Here is a 20,347-nt window from a genome sequence, read left to right as displayed (position 1 = left end):
TTTGACATGGTTCGGGGCTTAGCCCTTCCACCTCTGGAGAAGTTTGAGAAGGTCAGGGCTCTGGCTCTGACTTTCATCACTTGGTCGCTTGTCCAGGTACATTGGTTCCTCAGTTTTCTGGGGTATCTCAACTCCTTGGCATATGTGGTCCCCCTAGGGAGGATTCACATCGGACCTCTCCAGATGTTCCTCCTGTCTGACTGGGTTCCGTCATCCAGGAGGCCTGGATCCCGCTTACCCAGTCGGTCAGGGAGTTCTCTTGCTGGTGGACCATTCAGGAGAACGTTTTCCACGGGGTACCTCTGACCAAGCCTATCCCCTCTATGATCCTGTTCATGGACGCGTTCATGACAGGAATGTGAGCTTACCTCGATGGGGGAGTGGTCTGGCGAATAACTCTCGGAGCACATCAGTGTACTCGAGATGAGACTGTTCATTTGGCTCTGCAGTCCTTTAGGGGTATCCTGCAGTCCAAAGTGTGGCTACCGACAACAGTTGTCGAGTATCTGGAGAGACAGGGGCCACCAGGTCTCATGTCCTGTGTGCCCTCTCCATCCACATCCATCTTCTCTGCCAGGACATGCAGTTGACCATAGCGGTCAAGCATCTTTCTGGCAGGCTGAGTGTGTTGGTGGCCACTCTCCAGGCGCCACCAGCCGGTGTTGACGGAATGGCAGCTGTGTCCCTTGATTTTCAAGGGGAATTGTCAGGCGTGGGACAGACCTATTATAGACCTGTTTGCCACTTCCCTGAACAACCAGCTGCTAACCTTCGTCTCCCCGGTCCCAGACCGTAAGGCGTGGGCTGTGGACGCCCTTTCTCTGGAATAGGAAGGGACGTATGCATATGCATTCCCTCCCTTCAACCTGGTGGGCAGGGTTCTACAGAAGTTCTGGGAGCATCACTGCTCCTTACTTCTGAGAGCCCCTCTGTGGCCGAGGCAAGCTTGGTTTCAGGAGCTCTTGTCGTTTCTGGTGGAGGAGCCCTTGGCTCTCCCCACCAGACCGAATCTCCTTCGCCAGCCTTGGCCCAGAACGACACACTCTTGACCAGAGATCCTCCACCTTCACGCGCTGAGGCTATCTCTGGAAGCCACGCCAAGGCAGGCTTTTCTCAAGAGGTGTCAGATTGCATTGAGCAATCAATCAGGGCTTCCTCTTCTGCCGTCTACCAGTCACGTTGGATGATCTTCTGTGATTGGTGTGTCGGCAAGGAAGCTTATTCATTCGAAGCCTCTGCATTTGATTGCGGAATTCCTAATCTCTCTGTTTAGGTACCGCTATCTGCCACCTGGCACTATTGCTGGCTATCGTACAGCTATTGCCAGAGTTCTTGCTTGTTATGGCAGGAAGGAGATCGGTTAGTCCTCCTCTCTTTCTGCCCTAATCAGAGGCTTTGCTATGAATAGAGTTGTTTTTAGCGAAGAATCAGGTTCCGGGGTTCTCGCACGATCCCATCAGGATCCTGGCTGTGACTAGCTCGGAGGAGCGAGATAGGTTGCTTTGTCCTTGTCGGGCTCTTAGGTTTTATCTTGATAAAACCAGGGGGGGGCGGGGCTCTCGATCCCGTCTGTTTTGCCCATTAAACAGGGGCAACGAGATATCTCCTCCCAGTCGGTTTCCAGGTGGGTTTGCCAGGTGATTTAGTATGCTTACGAGCATTTTGATGATCTGGCTCGGGCGAGAGTGAAAGCGCGGTCTCACGAGGTCAGGGCCCTTGCTTCATCCTGGGCCCTTCTCTCAATGAGTCCTCCTTTCAGGAGGTCATGTCTGCAGTATTCTGGCAGGACAGGGATACCTTAACAGATTTTTATCTGTGATCCCTAGCTTCCCACTCAGAAGGCCTGTATTCATTGGGACCTTTGGTGGTGGCATAGTCAGTGGCTGGGCCCTCCTCGTTAGCCCCGGGCCATGTCTTTCCGTACGGCGGCATGTGGGTACACCTGCTCTTTCACAGAGAGGTCCCTTCCTTCACTTTAGCACTCTGTTCTCCCTCCCTACTACTTTGGTTGTGCTGAAGGGGCTGCCTGGCTTCTAGTCACCACTACGGTAAGACGAATTCGCATACTAAAGTTATGGTAATTATTACTGAAATGAAATTGAGGTTTTTTAATGTAAAACCAATTTTCATGATGTAATACTTACCATAACTTTATGGAGTCCCACCCTATCCTCCCCTCTTCCTTATCTGCCTGGCTGCCCCTCTGTGGGGTTTACGCCATAAAGGTTATTAGAGGAAGGGAGATCACTCTGCGTTCCTGCCGTGATGGCTCATGGATCGTAGGGAGGGCGGGATTGTTTTTCTTTTGAATCTTTTGTTGTTGGGATACAAAGATGGGTGTAGGTACTGTATTTGCATACTAAAGTTATGGTAAGTATTACATCATGAAAATTGGTTTTACATTAAAAAACCTCAATTTTACAAACATTTAAAATATGACATTGTAATTTTTATCTTTATTTCGCCCAAAAATGTAAGTCTGGTCAATAATGTTTAGAGATAAATATGGACAGAAAACACCTATGGACAAATCCTGTATATAATTTGATACAAATTTGATCCCATCTCCCTGATTCTTCAAGGGAGCAGCTAAACATCCATCATTTTTCAACAAAAAATCTTACCTGAATGCTTCACCTGTTTCATGAGGCCTGCTCCTCCCATCTTGAGGATAGCATTTGACACTTTTCCTGTGAATATTAAAATATCTCTTTGAGATATGTACAGCTGAGATATCCTGCCATTCAAACCAATATTTTGACAAGACCAGATAGCCTTGTATATTCTAGTAAGACAAATTTAGGAATTAAGATAGTTAACCATGTCATAGATCAGTTAAAGATACTTAACTATATTATAGATCAGTTAAAGATACTTAACAATATTATAGATCAGTTAAAGATACTTAACCATGTCATAGATCAGTTAAAGATAGTTAACCATGTCATAGATCAGTTAAAGATAGTTAACCATGTCATAGATCAGTTAAAGATTGTTAACCATGTCATAGATCAGTTAGTTCACAATGGACAACTAATTCAGACAGACGTCAGCAGACTAACAGTTTAATAGCACAGCTAGTATTTGAATTGCTTTTGTACCTAAAGCAGCTTGAAGACGAGAAAGTGCAATTTTCCAGCTAACAATTTCTGCAATCCAGAAGGTGTTGTGTATGGTGGTCTTACATGTATCTTCTATGCTATCAATCAATTGCTTATGTGTATAATCATACATCTTTTCAATTACAATTTTCTTTCAACTTAAATTCAACTTTGAAGAAGTAGTCGAGCTATTTGCTAAATTTGACCATCCTATTGTGAAGGAGTTTCAACATCTTTTACATCTTTGGGGCACCATTTAATTTTTCCACATCAGTTTCAGACTTCAACAACGACTGAAGAGATAACAACAAAATCATGGCATTACTGAACAGTAATGAAAATAACCTCTTTAATGTGAAATTCAGTAAAAGCAACAGAATGACATTAACCTAGCTTGATGAAATAACCTATTTGCACAGATATGTACTAATGATAGAAGGTGGAGAAGGACATGTTTTGATAACTATATTATAGTCGTTCTTGTCATTACAACACAAAATTGCACTTTTGCCTTTCCATTCTTTGTTTAAGGTTCATCACAAAAATGACAAACAGCAAATAAGCAGAAATATAAATCTAAAACTGTCATTTTTATGTTATTGTTTGTTTTCAAGATGATAAAAATAAATGAAAAAGTACTTGTAGTCTGATATTGGTCTCCCTTTCCATTCTGTAGAGCAAACCATTTAATATGGCATGAAGTTTTAACTTTATATTTATCAATTCATTATATAAGTTCATATAGATATGTAGATATACCTCTTGTAAAATCAAATTCAGCATTTGTTCCATTCACAATGGCATCAACTTTTGCCTGAGTTATGTCCCCTTGGTAGATCTTCAGTGTAACATTCCCTAGTTCCAGATTAACCTCTTCATATCTGCTTCCATCCTGTGATGATTTCGCTGATGCACCTGTTACAAAAATCAAAACTGAATATAACTGAAAGGACAACACTTTCCGACTAGAGAAATCTTTGGCTTGCTATCCCTCTGCCTGATCCATCCAGGTTAAAGTTTCTGTGTTACGGGACATACATTGTAATTCATTTTCACATACAATTATTTTTTTCTGAATAAGACATTTTCTATTTTTTCTCTTTGTTTTAGCAACAAGTTGGGTTTTTTAAAATAAAATTCCATCGTTTATTACAAGGTAATGTTATGATGCTTGGATATCAAAAAAAAAATTAATGTGAAAATGCTAAGTTTTCATTTGATTTAACAAGCTTTAAACTGCATATAACTAAAGAAACAAAAAATGATTCAATCCTTTATTGGAACATCTTCTAGAATAAAACCTTCTTAAGATTTTATATTTGAACAAATCCACTTTCAAGGATACTCTTTAAGGGTTTTTTTATGTTATAAAGAGGGGTCTCCATGCTTTAATTTGTGCAATTTTCACCCAAAAAACCAGGTTTTCCAAGATCAAGAAACAAGCTGAAATAATTATTTATTTCAGGTTCTGAATATCTGGGAAAGTGGTCCATCAAGTCCATATTTAATCATTTGAAATCTGTGATTTGTGGTGATAATTCATGCAAAATTAAGTTGAAATCTACTAAAGGCTTTCAGAGCTATATGTAGTGGAAATTTAGATGCCTGTAATCATAGGGATTACAGGTGGTAGACTTTTTTTGTCCCACAGGTTTGTGGTAAGCTGCATGCCACTAAACTTGAACCAATTTTCTCCTCGCAGAAGTTACTTACTCTATTTCCTCACTCACCTCCTAAACTTCAAAAGTTAGTTCCATAGCATCACTGATAAGTCCTAGAAGGACGAGACAGCTGTGTGATGTAACATTACTCATGAGTCCTAGAAGGACGAAATAGATGTATGATGTAGCATCACTGATAAGTCCTAGAAAGACGAAACAGCTGTATGATGTAGCATCACTGATAAGTCCTAGAAGGACGAACGGCTGTATGATGTAACATCACTGACAAGTCCTAGAAAGATGAAACAGCTGTATGATGTAGCATCACTGATAAGTCCTAGAAAGACGAAACAGCTGTACGATGTAGCATCACTGATAAGTCCTAGAAGGACGAGACAGCTGTGTGATGTAACATCACTCACGAGTCCTAGAAGGACGAGACAGATGTATGTTGAAGCATCACTGACTAGTCCTAGAAAGACGAAACAGCTGTATGTTGAAGCATCACTGACTAGTCCTAGAAAGACGAAACAGCTGTACGATGTAGCATCACTGACAAGTCCTAGAAGGAAGAGACAGCTGTGTGATGTAACATCACTCATGAGTTCTAGAAGGATGAAATAGCTGTTTGATGCAGTTTAATTTATTGGTTGGCTCTCCTGTATCTATGTTATTCTACATTTGTATTAATAACCACTATTCTCTAGTGTTTCTTTTGTACAATCTTGGTTACCATGGCAACCAAATGACATTGGTGAACTTTGGCTAGTTTTACAGATTAAAATGTGATTTCATGTAATACTCACAGAAATTAGACTTGGTTAGCATGTTTTTAGGACTGATCTGCTAATCTCACTGATTAGACTGTCTCATGATGCCTGGCTGCAATGTAGAGATTGATGTCGTGATGCTGTTTTGAGAACATATCAGTCGGCTGTTCATGAGATATCTTTAAGCCAAGCTTTGCAGGTCTAACAGGAAAAATGATAGTATGCTTCCACCTAGGATCAACTCCGCCACCTCCAGGTTTCTAGTTAGATGCTCTACCATTGAGTTAAATGGAAATTCCCTCTCGCACAAAGCTAGAGTTGGACCGTGATCCTATGTATAATTAAGATCTACCACACTACTCCCCCTCTTTTTAATGTGTACGCCCCCAAACACCACATCTACTCAGGTTCCAACTCACTGTCATCACAGGAAGGGCCGCAGTCACCATCTGTTACAGGATTGGGATTGAACCCACGACCTCCAGGTCTCTAGTTGGATGCTCTACCACTAGGCTAAAGGGAAATTCCCTCTAGGGTGAAGCTAGAGGTTGACCACAATCCTATGTACAATTAAAATCTATACACACTGGCAATTGTGCACACAGACTCACTGGCCCCTCCCTCCTTTACTGGAGACGGCAGGGAAGAGGTATAAAATTGAAAGATGATTAAAGACTTCAAGGCAGGTTTTATTTTTGGACATAATGCCTTTATTATGTAATGCCACACAAATATCGATGTAGACAATAAAAACACTAATAATTAATCACAGCATGACAAAGTAGCACTTTAAAGTGTAACTCATTAAACAGAGAGAGGATTTAAGTTACATTTCTTTTTTTCAAAAGAGAATGTAGGAATTTTTTAGTCATAGAGAGAGGCAATGAATGGACCTGAATCGCCCAAATGTTTTGCAACTTTTATAGAAGACTTTGTCCATTAAGTAATTTCTGCAAACATGAAGTCAAAGTCCCAAACATGCTACCATAAAAACACCACAACCATTAGACCTGTTATACATGCAAATAATGTTAACACAATTGACTCCTGTGTCATTTGAAGTGCATCTGAGTTATTCCATTGAACTAATTTGGTAGCCCTTCAATCTAGTATGCTATTAGCACAATATCCTGACCTTGTTTCTCTTGCATGTTACAAAAACATTTTAAAATAATTGCCCATGTGACCTGGAAGATCGGGCCAGGTCATTAATTTTCATAAACCAAGTAGCCATTCATCTGAGCATGTTATTCTCCTAAAATCATGACCTTGCACCTCATGTTTACCAAGTTTAAGTCATTTAATAATTTCAAAAAATTTCATCCCTGTGACCTTGAACGTGGGTCAACATCTCTCATTTCAACAAACTTGGTAGCCATTGAAAAAAGATCAAGGTTATTCAGTTGTATAAATTTTGAAGTCTTTATCTCAGCATGCTACTTGATCAGTATCAAAACCCTATGTCTCTTGGTTAATAATAAGTTTTTAAAGAGTTTTAACACATTTGACCCAAGTGACTTCAAAACTGGGTCAAGGTCATTTACTGAGTGCACTGCATCTCAGCATGTTACTTGCCCATTATCATCACCCTGTGTCCCTTTGGTTATTGAGAAGAAGTTGATTGAAAAAATCAACACATTCAACCAAAATGACTTTTTAAAGTAAGTACAGGTCATCATTTTGACCAAAACTATCAACCTTTTATCCTGTCATTTATCCCAGCATGCTGTAGTGGCCCAATATTTTGATCTTGAACCTCTTGGTTATTGAGGAAAAGGGAATGATGATGGCTGTAATATGCCATGGCATCAAAGCACTTGTCACCTTACCATAAAAAGTCATCTTGTCAATAATCAACAATTTCGGCAAAGTCATGTAGATAATTTTAAGCCTATACATCTACACAGAAAGCAGTTTAATAATGAAATGCTCTAGTTCTCGACCATTTACCAAAACAGTGTCAGGAACTTAAACATTTGACAGCTTAATCATACAATGTCCACATAGCTTGAATTGTTCATCAATGCAGTCTTTTTTATCATGGCATTTTTCTCCACAATGCCCACAGTTAATCTGCTTATCCCTTCTAGTCAAGGCCATTCTACAAGAAACACACAGAACAATTTTATAAAATTTCTTTTCCAGAAAATTCTCATCTGGAATGTCAGCCAAACTCGATCCACTGACAATTGGAAATTCAGTCAAACTGTTTGATGAAAAACATTGAACAAGATGGCCCCTCATCCTGGAGCAATCCCACACCATGTGGGATGGGTCATTGCCATTTGCTAAGCTTACCATAGCAGCAATGGCAAAAAGTCCACAATCCCCTTTAAAATTCTGTTTCTGATATTTTGGTAGTTCCAGTTTAAGAAACAGTTCCTGGGGCTTCAAAAGACACACAACATCTAACATTAACTGGGACGTGGGATCTCTGTAGAAACTATCATATACTTTGACATGACCTTTTAACCCCTGACCCAAAAGGTTAGTGAGGGTCACCCAGTGGTTTTTACCCGTGTGACAAATCTGGATGAATTGCCTTTGGTATTTCTCACTGATGTTCTGTACTGATGCTAGTGCTACAACTGATGCATCCTCTAACCCTCCTATATGAGGGAACTGTTTTTTTATAATGCCCATTGCTTTGTCTATATCTCTGTCTTCAAGTCGGTAATTTGGACCAAGAATTTTGTTTCCAATCTTGTCCTCTAATATTTCTGGAAATGATTTAGAATGATGGTATGGTCTTTTATCTAAATCTGACCCTTGACCTTTATAAAGGTTACTAGTTAAGATATCTGACTTCGAACGATGTAAATGTCTTATATGATCTTCATCTTCCTCTAGGCTTTCACTGTCTGCATCGTTGTCAATGCTAGCAAGGTTGGACACTGGGGAAGCTCTTGTAAGTGGTGAAGTGGGATATCGGGATATCACAGGGGGTGTGTGTAATGATAAAGGTGCTTTGAACATGGCAGTGTCATCAAGTCTCTCTGTGGAAGTCGAAAGTCTGGAGGATACCCTGCCCATGGCCAAAATACCTATCAATTACACAAACAAATGCTGGGTTTAGTGAGAGAATTGATTTTTAGTCTACTAACATATCAATATCAAACCTGAAATATTTGTAAAATTCCATAATCGTTACTATCATTATCTTTATCAATTACCCCATGTTCTATTTTTTCATCAAATAATTTGATTTCTGTCTTGAAATATTCTAAAATTGGGTCAACTTCATTCATTCGAACAAGTTTTGATAACCATGTAACCTGGAACGTTTACTAAAACTGTTGCTTAGGACTAACTAATACCAGATATCCTCATATGCTGTCTGATTGTAGCCCCTACAGGGGCTCAGAAACAAGTGACCATTAACAAGTATCAAGAGGAATAACTGGTAAAAAGGACAGATAAACTCAAAGGTAGTAAATATAACTGTGTAAATATAAGGTGTTATATATGCAAAAAACATTTGCATATGACCTTTGACCTCTAAAGGTTGTCAGAAGTGTTGCTTGCTTCAATGCCTCTAATACTCTGATAAAAATAATTCATATTTAAACGATATTTTAACTGTTTTCGAGATAAAAAGTCATTGGCACAAGTAATGTTTCAATAACCAACACCAAGGGCAATAACTGACAAAACAACACCATCGGAGAAACATGATAGGAGGCAAACAGTACAGCTTATGTAGACAACACACTACTAACTGGACTGTTATTTAAGAAACAAGAGAATCACTAGAAGTGATAAATGCTCCCTGAATAAAAGCTACCCATGTAATTGTAGTTCCAAAAGGGATAATTTTGGCAAAATTTGAGTATGAAAAATTACGAAGGGCAATAACTCCTAAATTACGTAAAGGAGAGTTATAATTCTTGTACACTGCACTTCTCCTTGTGGAGATCTACCTGTAGAAGTTTTATATTGATATTTTTTTATGTGATATATTATGTGTTATGCTCCAGACAAAATTATGACAGATGATCAGGCAAATGGACAGATGAACGGATGTGGTAGTGGACTTCAGGTTCTGTACATATTCCACTTGAGTGTCCTATGATTCTTTACATCAGATCTAGCAGACATCAACTTTTATTAATAGTTTAATATACACATTATCCTTTATGAAGTGGTATAGGAAGCAGCTCTGGCAATTCTAAACTTGAGTTTTGAGGTCTAATTCCGCATCAAAATGATGAAGTTTTCATATAATTATTATATCCCTGTCTTCCTAATTGGCAATGGACAATATATACACATGAGTAATTACCAGGAATTCTCCAAACGTAATTCACCTTCCTTAAGGTCAGAGGTCAAAATATATAGAATGCAATGATCATAGGCTTTGTGAATTCAGATGTAACCAATGTAAAGTTGAAGTATAAAACTGTATGCTTGAGAAACACTTCTCATAAATACAAATCATAGAAATGTATGCATACACACATAAAGTCATGGATTTAATCTGTGACTTCTGCAGGGATTTTAGGGGTAATTTGTCCCCAGCTATGTCATAACGACATCACTAGTTACACCCACAAGATCTTGGAGTTTACAGTACAGTATATAACAGATATTCTCAATGTTTTTGTCTAGTGGCAATGACAAAATCACAAACACTACTGATATCTCACAAGTTAAAACTCTCACTTTAGAAAAATACTCGTCCCCTCTATAATTTTACAAACCTTGATGATGGTGTTGACCATAGTCTTCCTGACTAGGAGTTCTGTATTGTCTAGAATATCGGTTTCCACCCTTAGCAGGAGACTTGCCTTGAGACTGTTCTGCAGTTTCAAAGGCCTGAAAGACAGAAAGACAATGTTATAAGACCCTGTTGGTACAGGAGACCCAGTGTCCTATCATATTTGGATCCCCCATCAGAAAAGGATCCGGATCATTTTACTGGCCATCAGAAAATGATCCCCCCTATAGTATTTTGATCCCCTTAAGAGAAGTTATATTAACAATGCATATATTTAAGGTGATAGTGAAAATATGATGATAGGGGTTATGTTAGCTGTGAAGTTGTTAATTACACCTGGCCAACCAGTCAACTACATAAGAGGATTAAGGGTAGAGGGGTTAAACCTGAGTGAGCATATACCGAGTGATCAATTAAAGTTACCTGTGGATAAATTCCATTACAGATTGATTGAGGTCATCATTTTACATAAAAAATGTGTTTAATATACATTTTCCACTTTAAAATTAATATATTCATATTTGCATGAATATTAAAACTTGCAAATAAATTGCTTAACAGTTATCTAATTGAAAAAAAATGCATGCTATACCTGTACGTGTGTTGGATCATTAGGGATTTAATTTTATGTAAAAACGCCCTTGATTTTATGAGAAAATAACTGATATCTTCTTTCCCGTAAGTGACTTGATTAATAAAAATGGGTCTTAGTGTACATTATTGGTAAATAATTATTTCCTTTTTACCTCAGAAGTTATACAATGGTTTCTTATTTATAAATATATATTTACCTCAAAGTTTTATAAATATGTTAGAACTACTAAAGACAGACAATATGTATTGACAAATCTGAAGCAAACTGTGTCCTTATAAAGTTCTATTGATTTATGAGCTACAATGTGATGTGGTCAGGCCTTTATTCCAGTCAATCATCCATAAATCAGTTGGGTGTGAGTTTCCATACATCCGAATGGTTACTAGGGTCTTCAGGAAAAGTTACATATCTGTGACAACATACTTATTTGACCTTTGAACATGTACGAAAAAATCAGTAAATTTTATTTCAAAGTTCAGAGTTACATGGGGTTTGAAAGAATTGATAGAAATCATACAATTGCAATACTTGACCATTTTGGAATATAGGGTAGGAATCTTTATCAGCAGTAATACAGTTACAAATATGTACAATTGACTGACAGTGTTGATGCAGTCAAAGATCAACATTCACTGTCACAAAAACATAACAGATTCATTTATCCCTCATTTAACTCATATATCAAAGTTCAACTTTTACAAGCATTTTTTAAAACCAGGACACTTTCAATGTCAATAAAAGTTTGGTTATATTAAGACATTTTCAGTTCATGTAATTGTTAGTGATGTCATCAGATAACAACTGAATTCCTGTCATTTTTGGGGCCATCTTCTTCATTCACAACACTTTCTGTTACAGAACATAACCTGAATTGCTTTTGGAAGCAAAGAGTAAAAGATACAAAACAGCATCAAAATTTACATTTTTTGTCATATTTTACAAAAAGTGTGTTGGTGGTGGTTAGCATGTGACTCAAGTTTTAGTCATTTGTTTGGCAGGTTCTATTACCAACTAGAAGAAGTTCATCACTAAGGTCAGAACAGCTATGAGACTGTGAACAATTTTGTAAATATTTTGTCAACGATGTTAAGTCATAAACAATTTTGAAATCACTTTTATGAAAGTGTCATGAGCATGTAAGTTAGGTGTATACTTACTTTTACTGTGGGAACATCCTTGTCATAAATCACAAATAAAACCTTCCGCACAGGACTAGAAGGGTTCTGATTCGAGTACTTGGTCACTATTTTGTACATTTCCCTGGCCACAATGTCACGTGGGTAATTGAGGTTTCCTGTTCCCATGGCCGGAAAGGCTATAGACCCACAACCTCTGTTGGTTGCCTCTTCCAGACATGACATCATGAATTTCTGGAGAGTCTGAAGATATATAATGTATCCAGGACTGTAGAGTGTTAGCTCATGAATATCTAGATAATGAATGTTATCACAATAAGCATGTTTGTAAAGAATACCTGGGATTACTTTCTCCATTATTTTATCAGCTTGACAGGTTTTAAAGTCTGATAACTGGAAGGTAAAAACATGTTTACATTAAGTAATGAACTCATCATTTCTCTATCATTTCTTCATCCAATTTGTAAAACTATCTGCGACCACTAACACTTGACTGTATTAGTCACCAATCACAAATTCAAGTTCTTGTAAGCAGAATACACAGCATGTAAAGCAATGAAGCAGTTTATAAAAAGTCTTAAAATCGAGTACGGAAATGTTTATAGTAGTAAATTGTATCAAAACAGTGCAGTTTTGTGTGGACTTGTGATAGCAAGTAACAATTGGACACATCTAGATCTAAACCTTACCGCCCCCAGAGCAAAACCTTACCGCCCCCAGAGCTATGACACTATTATTATTTAGTACTAAGTTTGTTGAAGTGATACATGCCCCATACTGACCCCCAGAATTATATTACACCATATTTATTAGGTAAGAGTTCATTTTGAACCCCCCACCCAAAGTGGCTACCAATGGGTTATTATACCTGGTAAATATAATTAAAGTGTCTGAAAGGGTTAATTTTAAGACCATGCCCCAATTTTTCTTGGTACCCCTTCAAATAAACCCTTTAAGATACTTATTATAGCCTACTGGTAGTCATTTTGGGTGGGGGGGGGGGAGGGGGGGGGTTCAAAAGGAACTCTTTCCATTTATTTAGTATAAAGATCGTTGAAGCAATACATGCCCTGTACCAGCCCCTAGAGCTATATCATTTTTTCGTATCACTGCTTTCAGTTTAGTTGTTTGTATGCAATGTAAAACAATATCAATTTCAGGGTCTGGTTTATTATGCATTAGGTTTCCTTGCCATGTGTGAATTAGTTAAAATTGGATTAAGTGACATTTATCTTGGTGTGGGTTATTACTTATCATTAGTATTACTAAGTCCCATACTAAAATGTCTACAGACATTAGAAATAAACACTTCAAAAACTTAACACTGATAGTCAGATGGAGGGATGGATGGAGGGCTGACAGACAGGAAGGAAACCTATCATTCCCTGGATTTTACACCTGGATTTTACCCCTGGTTTTTACCCCTGGATTTTACCCCTGGATTTTACCCCCTGGATTTTACCCTTGGATTTTACCCTTGGATTTTACCCCTTGATTTTACCCCTGGATTTTACCACTGGATTTTACCCCCTGGATTTTACTAGTAACAAATAACACTCACAACCAGAGATATTGCTCCTCCATCCCAGCCTGGCAGAGAACCATGACAGACATGTTGACAATGGAGATTGTATCCTTTTGTGATGGCTACTTCACCAAATGAGATGCCCTGATACTTTTGATCACATTCATTTTGCATCTGAGGTCCAGCAGCAGTCAGAAGTGAGGAGGACACTGCTCCATTACTCAGTTTCAGGTCCTTGGAGCAGGTGTTTACAATCACATCAACCTGGTATTACGGTTAAAGTGATAATAATATAAATATGATGATTATAAAATGGTATAGCATTGTCATAAATATGAATACACCAGACCTACATGATTAGTGTCTGTTAACTATAAACATACTCATTAACCCTTCATTGACTCTAGACCTAATTGCTTACCCTCTGTTTACTCTAGACTTACTCACAACCTTTCTGCTGACTCTCAGTTTACTTACTAACCCTTTGTTGACTCTCATCAACTCTCTGTTTACTCTAGACCAACTTACTAACCCTCTCTTGACTCTAGACCTACTCACTAAACCCTGTTGACTCCAGAACTACTCACTACCCTGACCATCACCAACTTTCTGTTTACTCCAGATCATCTGACTACCCCTCTGCTGACTCTAGACCCACTCACTTCACTGTTGTTCACTCTTGACCTATTCACTAACCTTCCACTGTCTCTAGACTAACTTACTAACTATCTGGTGACTCTAGATTTACTCACTAATCATTTGTTGACTCTAGACCTACTGACTAACTCAGTTCCCTCTAGATATCATCACTAGCTCTATTGACACTACACTTACTCACCAACCCTCTGTTGACTCTAAACCAACTCACTAACCCTATGTTGACACTAGACCTACTCACTAACCCTCTGTTGACACTAGACCTACTCACTAACTCTCTGTTGACTCTAGACCTACTCACTAACCCTCTGTTGACTCTAGACTTACTCACTAACCCTCTGTTTACTCTAGACCTATTCACTAACCCTTTGTTGACTCTAGACCTACTCAATAACCCTATGTTGACTCCAGACCTTTTCACTAACTCTTTGTTGACTCTAGACCTACTCACTAACCCTATGTTGACTCTAGATCTACTCATTAACCCTCTGTTGTCTCTAGACCTACTCACTTACCCTCTGGTGACTCTAGATTCACTCACTAATCATTTGTTGACTCTAGACCTACTGACTAACTCAGTTCCCTCTAGATATCATCACTAGCTCTATTGACACTACACTTACTCACCAACCCTCTGTTGACTCTAGACCAACTCACTAACCCTATGTTGACACTTGACCTACTCACTAACCCTCTGTTGACACTAGACCTACTCACTAACTCTCTGTTGACTCTAGACCTACTCACTAACCCTCTGTTGACTCTAGACTTACTCACTAACCCTCTGTTTACTCTAGACCTACTCACCAACCCTCTGTTGACTCTAGACCTACTCACTAACCCTCTGTTGACACTAGACCTACTCACTAACCCTCTGTTGACACTAGACCTACTCACTAACTCTTTGTTGACTCTAGACCTACTCACTAACCCTATGTTGACTCTAGACGACCTACTCACTTACCCTCTGTTTACTCTAGACATACTCACCAACATCTCTGTTGAGTCTAGACCTACTCACTAACCCTCTGTTGACTCCAGACCTATTCACTAACCCTCTGTTGACTCCAGACCTACTCACTAACCCTCTGTTGACTCTAGACCTATTTACTAACCCTTTGTTGACTCTAGACCTACTCACTAACCCTATGTTGACTCCAGACCTTTTCACTAACCCTCTGTTGACTCTACACCTACTCACTAACCCTCTGTTGACTCCAGACCTTTACACTAACCCTCTGTTGACTCTAGACCTATTCACTAACCCTTTGTTGACTCTAGACCTACTCACTAACCCTCTGTTTACTCTAGACCTACTCACTAACCCTCTGTTGACTCTACACCTACTCACTAACCCTCTGCTGACTCTAGACCTACTCACTAACCCTCTGTTGACACTAGACCTATTCACTAACCCTTTGTTGACTCTAGACCTACTCAATAACCCTATGTTGACTCCAGACCTTTTCACTAACCCTCTGTTGACTCTAGACCTACTCACTAACCCTATGTTGACTCTAGACCTACTCACTAACCCTCTGTTGTCTCTAGACCTACTGACTAACTCAGTTCCCTCTAGATATCATCACTAGCTCTATTGACACTACACTTACTCACCAACCCTCTGTTGACTCTAGACCAACTCACTAACCCTATGTTGACACTTGACCTACTCACTAACCCTCTGTTGACACTAGACCTACTCACTAACTCTCTGTTGACTCTAGACCTACTCACTAACCCTCTGTTGACTCTAGACTTACTCACTTACCCTCTGTTTACTCTAGACATACTCACCAACATCTCTGTTGAGTCTAGACCTACTCACTAACCCTCTGTTGACTCCAGACCTTTACACTAACCCTCTGTTGACTCTAGACCTATTTACTTACCCTTTGTTGACTCTAGACCTACTCACTAACCCTTTGTTGACTCTAGATCTACTCACTAACCCTATGTTGACTCCAGACCTTTTCACTAACCCTCTGTTGACTCTACACCTACTCACTAACCCTCTGTTGACTCCAGACCTTTTCACTAACCCTCTGTTGACTCTAGACCTATTCACTAACCCTTTGTTGACTCTAGACCTACTCACTAACCCTCTGTTTACTCTAGACCTACTCACTAACCCTCTGTTGACTCTAGACATTCTGACTAATTCTGATCCGTGTAAACTTTTTCACTAACTCTATTGGCTGTAGATCTATTCAATCTTATGTCTATAAGCCCACTGACTTACCTTTTGGTGGGCAATCTGTCCCTTCACTAGATGTATGGAAATGTTTATAGCATTTTGGACTGAAGGAGAGTGGGATGGTACATCTACAACAGAATTCTTTTAAGTTATTCATCATCATAACAAGATCATTAGACCTAGTGACACCTTGTCTAATACTAAACTCTTGTTACATCAGAACACAATTTTTCCTTGGCCTATCACTAAAGGGTTCAGACTTAGTCAGTGAAATCACTATTAAAATTCCAGGCAAAATAAATGTATCATGACTGTTGAGACATTATTCAACATCAATAAAGACATGTGTTCATACACAAATCTCACACTGTATCACTGGTGTTCATACACAAATCTCAGACTGTATCAGTGGTGTGATACACAAATCTCACACTTTATCACTGGTGTTCACACACAAATCTCACACTGTATCACTGGTGTTCATACACAAATCTCACACTGTATCACTGATCTTCATACACAAATCTCACACTGTATCAGTGGTGTGATCCACAAATCTAACACTGTATGACTGGTGTTCATACACAAATCTCACATTGTATTAGAGGTGTTCATACACAAATCTCACACTGTATCACTGGTGTTCATCTCACACTGTATCACTGGTGTTCATACACAAGTCTCACACTGTATCAGTGGTGTGATACACAAATCTCACACTGTATCACTGGTGTTCATACACAAGTCTCACACTGTACACTGTATCAGTGGTGTGATACACAAATCTCACACTGTATCACTGGTGTTCACACACAAATCTCACACTGTATCACTGGTGTTCATACACAAGTCTCACACTGTATCACTGGTGTTCACACACAAATCTCACACTGTATCAGTGGTGTGATACACAAATCTAACACTGTATCACTGGTGTTCATACACAAGTCTCACACTGTATCAGTGGTGTGATACACAAGTCTCACACTGTATCACTGGTGTTCATACACAAATCTCACACTGTATCACTGGTGTTCACACACAAATCTCACACTGTATCAGTGGTGTGATACACAAATCTCACACTGTCTCAGTGGTGTGATACACAAGTCTCACACTGTATCAGTGGTGTGATACACAAATCTCACACTGTATCACTGGTGTTCATACACAAGTCTCACACTGTATCAGTGGTGTGATACACAAATCTCGCACTGTATCAGTGGTGTGATACACAAATCTCGCACTGTATCAGTGGTGTTCATACACAAATCTCACACTGTATCAGTGGTGTGATCCACAAGTCTCACACTGTATCAGTGGTGTGATACACAAATCTCACACTGTATCACTGGTGTTCACACACAAATCTCACACTGTATAACTGATGTTCACACACAAATCTCACACTGTATCACTGGTGTTCACACACAAATCTCACACTGTATTACTGGTGTGATACACAAATCTCACACTGACCACTGGTGTTCACACACAAATCTCACACTGTATCAGTGGTGTTCATACACAAATCTCACACTGTATAACTGGTGTTCACACACAAATCTCACACTGTATGACTGGTGTTCATACACAAATCTCACATTGTATTAGAGGTGTTCATACACAAATCTCACACTGTATCACTGGTGTTCATACACAAATCTCACACTGTTTAACTGGTGTTCATACACAAATCTCACACTGTTTCACTGGTGTTCATACACAAATCTCACACTGTATCACTGGTGTTCATACACAAATCTCACACTGTATTCCTGATCTTCACACACAAATGATTAACTTTTCTCCTCATTCCAGACCCTCCATCTCACTCCTTACAGTGAATGATTCACATTTCTCATCATTCCAGACCCTCCATCTCACCCCTTACAGTGAATGATTCACTTTTCTCATCATTCCAGACCCTCCATCACACTCCTTACAGTGAATGATTCACTTTTCTCCTCATTCCAGACCCTCCATCTCACTCCTTACAGTGAATGATTCACTTTTCTCCTCATTCCAGACCCTCCATCACACTCCTTACAGTGAATGATTCACTTTTCTCCTCATTCCAGACCCTCCATCTCACTCCTTACAGTGAATGATTCACTTTTCTCCTCATTCCAGACCCTCCATCTAACTCCTTACAGTGAATGATTCACTTTTCTCCTCATTCCAGACCCTCCATCTCACTCCTTACAGTGAATGATTCACATTTCTCATCATTCCAGACCCTCCATCACACTCCTTACAGTGAATGATTCACTTTTCTCCTCATTCCAGACCCTCCATCACACCCCTTACAGTGAATGATTCACTTTTCTCCTCATTCCAGACCCTCCATCTCACCCCTTACAGTGAATGATTCACTTTTCTCCTCATTCCAGACCCTCCATCTCACTCCTTACAGTGAATGATTCACTTTTCTCATCATTCCAGACCCTCTATCTCACCCCTTACAGTGAATGATTCACTTTTCTCCTCATTCCAGACCCTCCATCTAACTCCTTACAGTGAATGATTCACTTTTCTCCTCATTCCAGACCCTCCATCTCACTCCTTACAGTGAATGATTCACTTTTCTCCTCATTCCAGACCCTCCATCTCACCCCTTACAGTGAATGATTCACTTTTCTCCTCATTCCAGACCCTCCATCTAACTCCTTACAGTGAATGATTCACTTTTCTCCTCATTCCAGACCCTCCATCTCACTCCTTACAGTGAATGATTCACTTTTCTCCTCATTCCAGACCCTCCATCTCACTCCTTACAGTGAATGATTCACTTTTCTCCTCATTCCAGACCCTCCATCTCACTCCTTACAGTGAATGATTCACTTTTCTCCTCATTCCAGACCCTCCATCTCACTCCTTACAGTGAGTGATTCACTTTTCTCCTCATTCCAGACCCTCCATCTCACTCCTTACAGTGAATGATTCACTTTTCTCCTCATTCCAGACCCTCCATCTCACTCCTTACAGTGAATGATTCTACCAATCTAACACATAAATGAAGATGGAAACCTATCACTATTGGTAACATTCACTAGTTGTGTTTTTACATTGATTTTGAAGTATACCTGGTTGTGCCTTTTTCCAGCCCTTCCTTGGCTTGGGCTGAGGGGATGACCATTTTTCCCTAGCTCCTCCATTAGAACTTGAAACCTTGACATTCCCTGCTCCATATTGTTTCTGCAATGCCTTGATGAAATGGTCAACATTGCTTTGATTGACATCACACAGATAAATCTCCTGTATGTAAGATCTAGGATTGTCTATGTAAAATTCTTCAATAGTCTTTACAATGGCTTTGGTGGATTTGTCAGCAGGATAGCCAAAAACACCTGTAAATAGATACAACATTCCTTACAACAGTGACAGGATAGCCAAAAACACCTGTAAATAGATACAACATTCCTTACAACAGTGACAGGGTAGTCAAACACACCTGTAAATAGATACAACATTCCTTACAACAGTGACAGGATAGCCAAAAACACCTGTAAATAGATACAACATTCCTTACAACAGTGACAGGATAGCCAAAAACACCTGTAAATAGATACAACATTCCTTACAACAGTGACAGGATAGCCAAAAACACCTGTAAATAGATACAACATTCCTTACAACAGTGACAGGATAGCCAAAAACACCTGTAAATAGATACAACATTCCTTACAACAGTGACAGGATAGCCAAAAACACCTGTAAATAGATACAACATTCCTTACAACAGTGACAGGATAGCCAAAAACACCTGTAAATAGATACAACATTCCTTACAACAGTGACAGGATAGCCAAAAACACCTGTAAATAGATACAACATTCCTTACAACAGTGACAGGATAGCCAAAAACACCTGTAAATAGATACAACATTCCTTACAACAGTGACAGGATAGCCAAAAACACCTGTAAATAGATACAACATTCCTTACAACAGTGACAGGATAGCCAAAAACACCTGTAAATAGATAC

The 20,347-nt window shown here is 39.2% G+C and overlaps 2 protein-coding genes across 3 annotated transcripts in view; both read right to left on the bottom strand.

Moving 5' to 3' along the window:
• LOC132565081 (solute carrier family 4 member 11-like) overlaps positions 1–7,374 on the bottom strand; it is a 68,646-nt gene extending 61,272 nt beyond the window's left edge. Inside the window, exons 1-3 of the mRNA XM_060229687.1 lie at positions 7,362–7,374; positions 3,861–4,016; positions 2,625–2,690 (exon numbers count right to left, since the gene is read on the bottom strand). Coding sequence (XP_060085670.1) covers positions 2,625–2,690; positions 3,861–4,016; positions 7,362–7,374 — 235 coding nt within the window. The remainder of the gene's footprint in view (positions 1–2,624; positions 2,691–3,860; positions 4,017–7,361) is intronic.
• Positions 6,280–20,347, bottom strand: part of LOC132565063 (protein mono-ADP-ribosyltransferase PARP14-like) — a 28,667-nt gene continuing 14,599 nt past the window's right edge. Inside the window, exons 6-11 of one of the 2 annotated variants that reach the window (XM_060229667.1) lie at positions 19,446–19,709; positions 16,405–16,487; positions 13,542–13,769; positions 12,002–12,223; positions 10,233–10,347; positions 6,280–8,576 (exon numbers count right to left, since the gene is read on the bottom strand). In XM_060229667.1, coding sequence (XP_060085650.1) covers positions 7,501–8,576; positions 10,233–10,347; positions 12,002–12,223; positions 13,542–13,769; positions 16,405–16,487; positions 19,446–19,709 — 1,988 coding nt within the window. In that variant the 3' untranslated portion in view covers positions 6,280–7,500. The remainder of the gene's footprint in view (positions 8,577–10,232; positions 10,348–12,001; positions 12,224–13,541; positions 13,770–16,404; positions 16,488–19,445; positions 19,710–20,347) is intronic. The other variant, XM_060229668.1, reaches the window with a different exon arrangement.

The sequence above is a fragment of the Ylistrum balloti genome, unplaced genomic scaffold (genome assembly GCF_031769215.1).
Source record: "Ylistrum balloti isolate Yb309-2 unplaced genomic scaffold, AGI_CSIRO_Ybal_v1 Utg369690, whole genome shotgun sequence".
Lineage (NCBI taxonomy): Eukaryota > Metazoa > Mollusca > Bivalvia > Pectinida > Pectinidae > Ylistrum > Ylistrum balloti.
The sequence above is the reverse complement of the archived record's forward strand: the minus strand, read 5'-3'. Positions and strand labels throughout refer to the sequence as shown.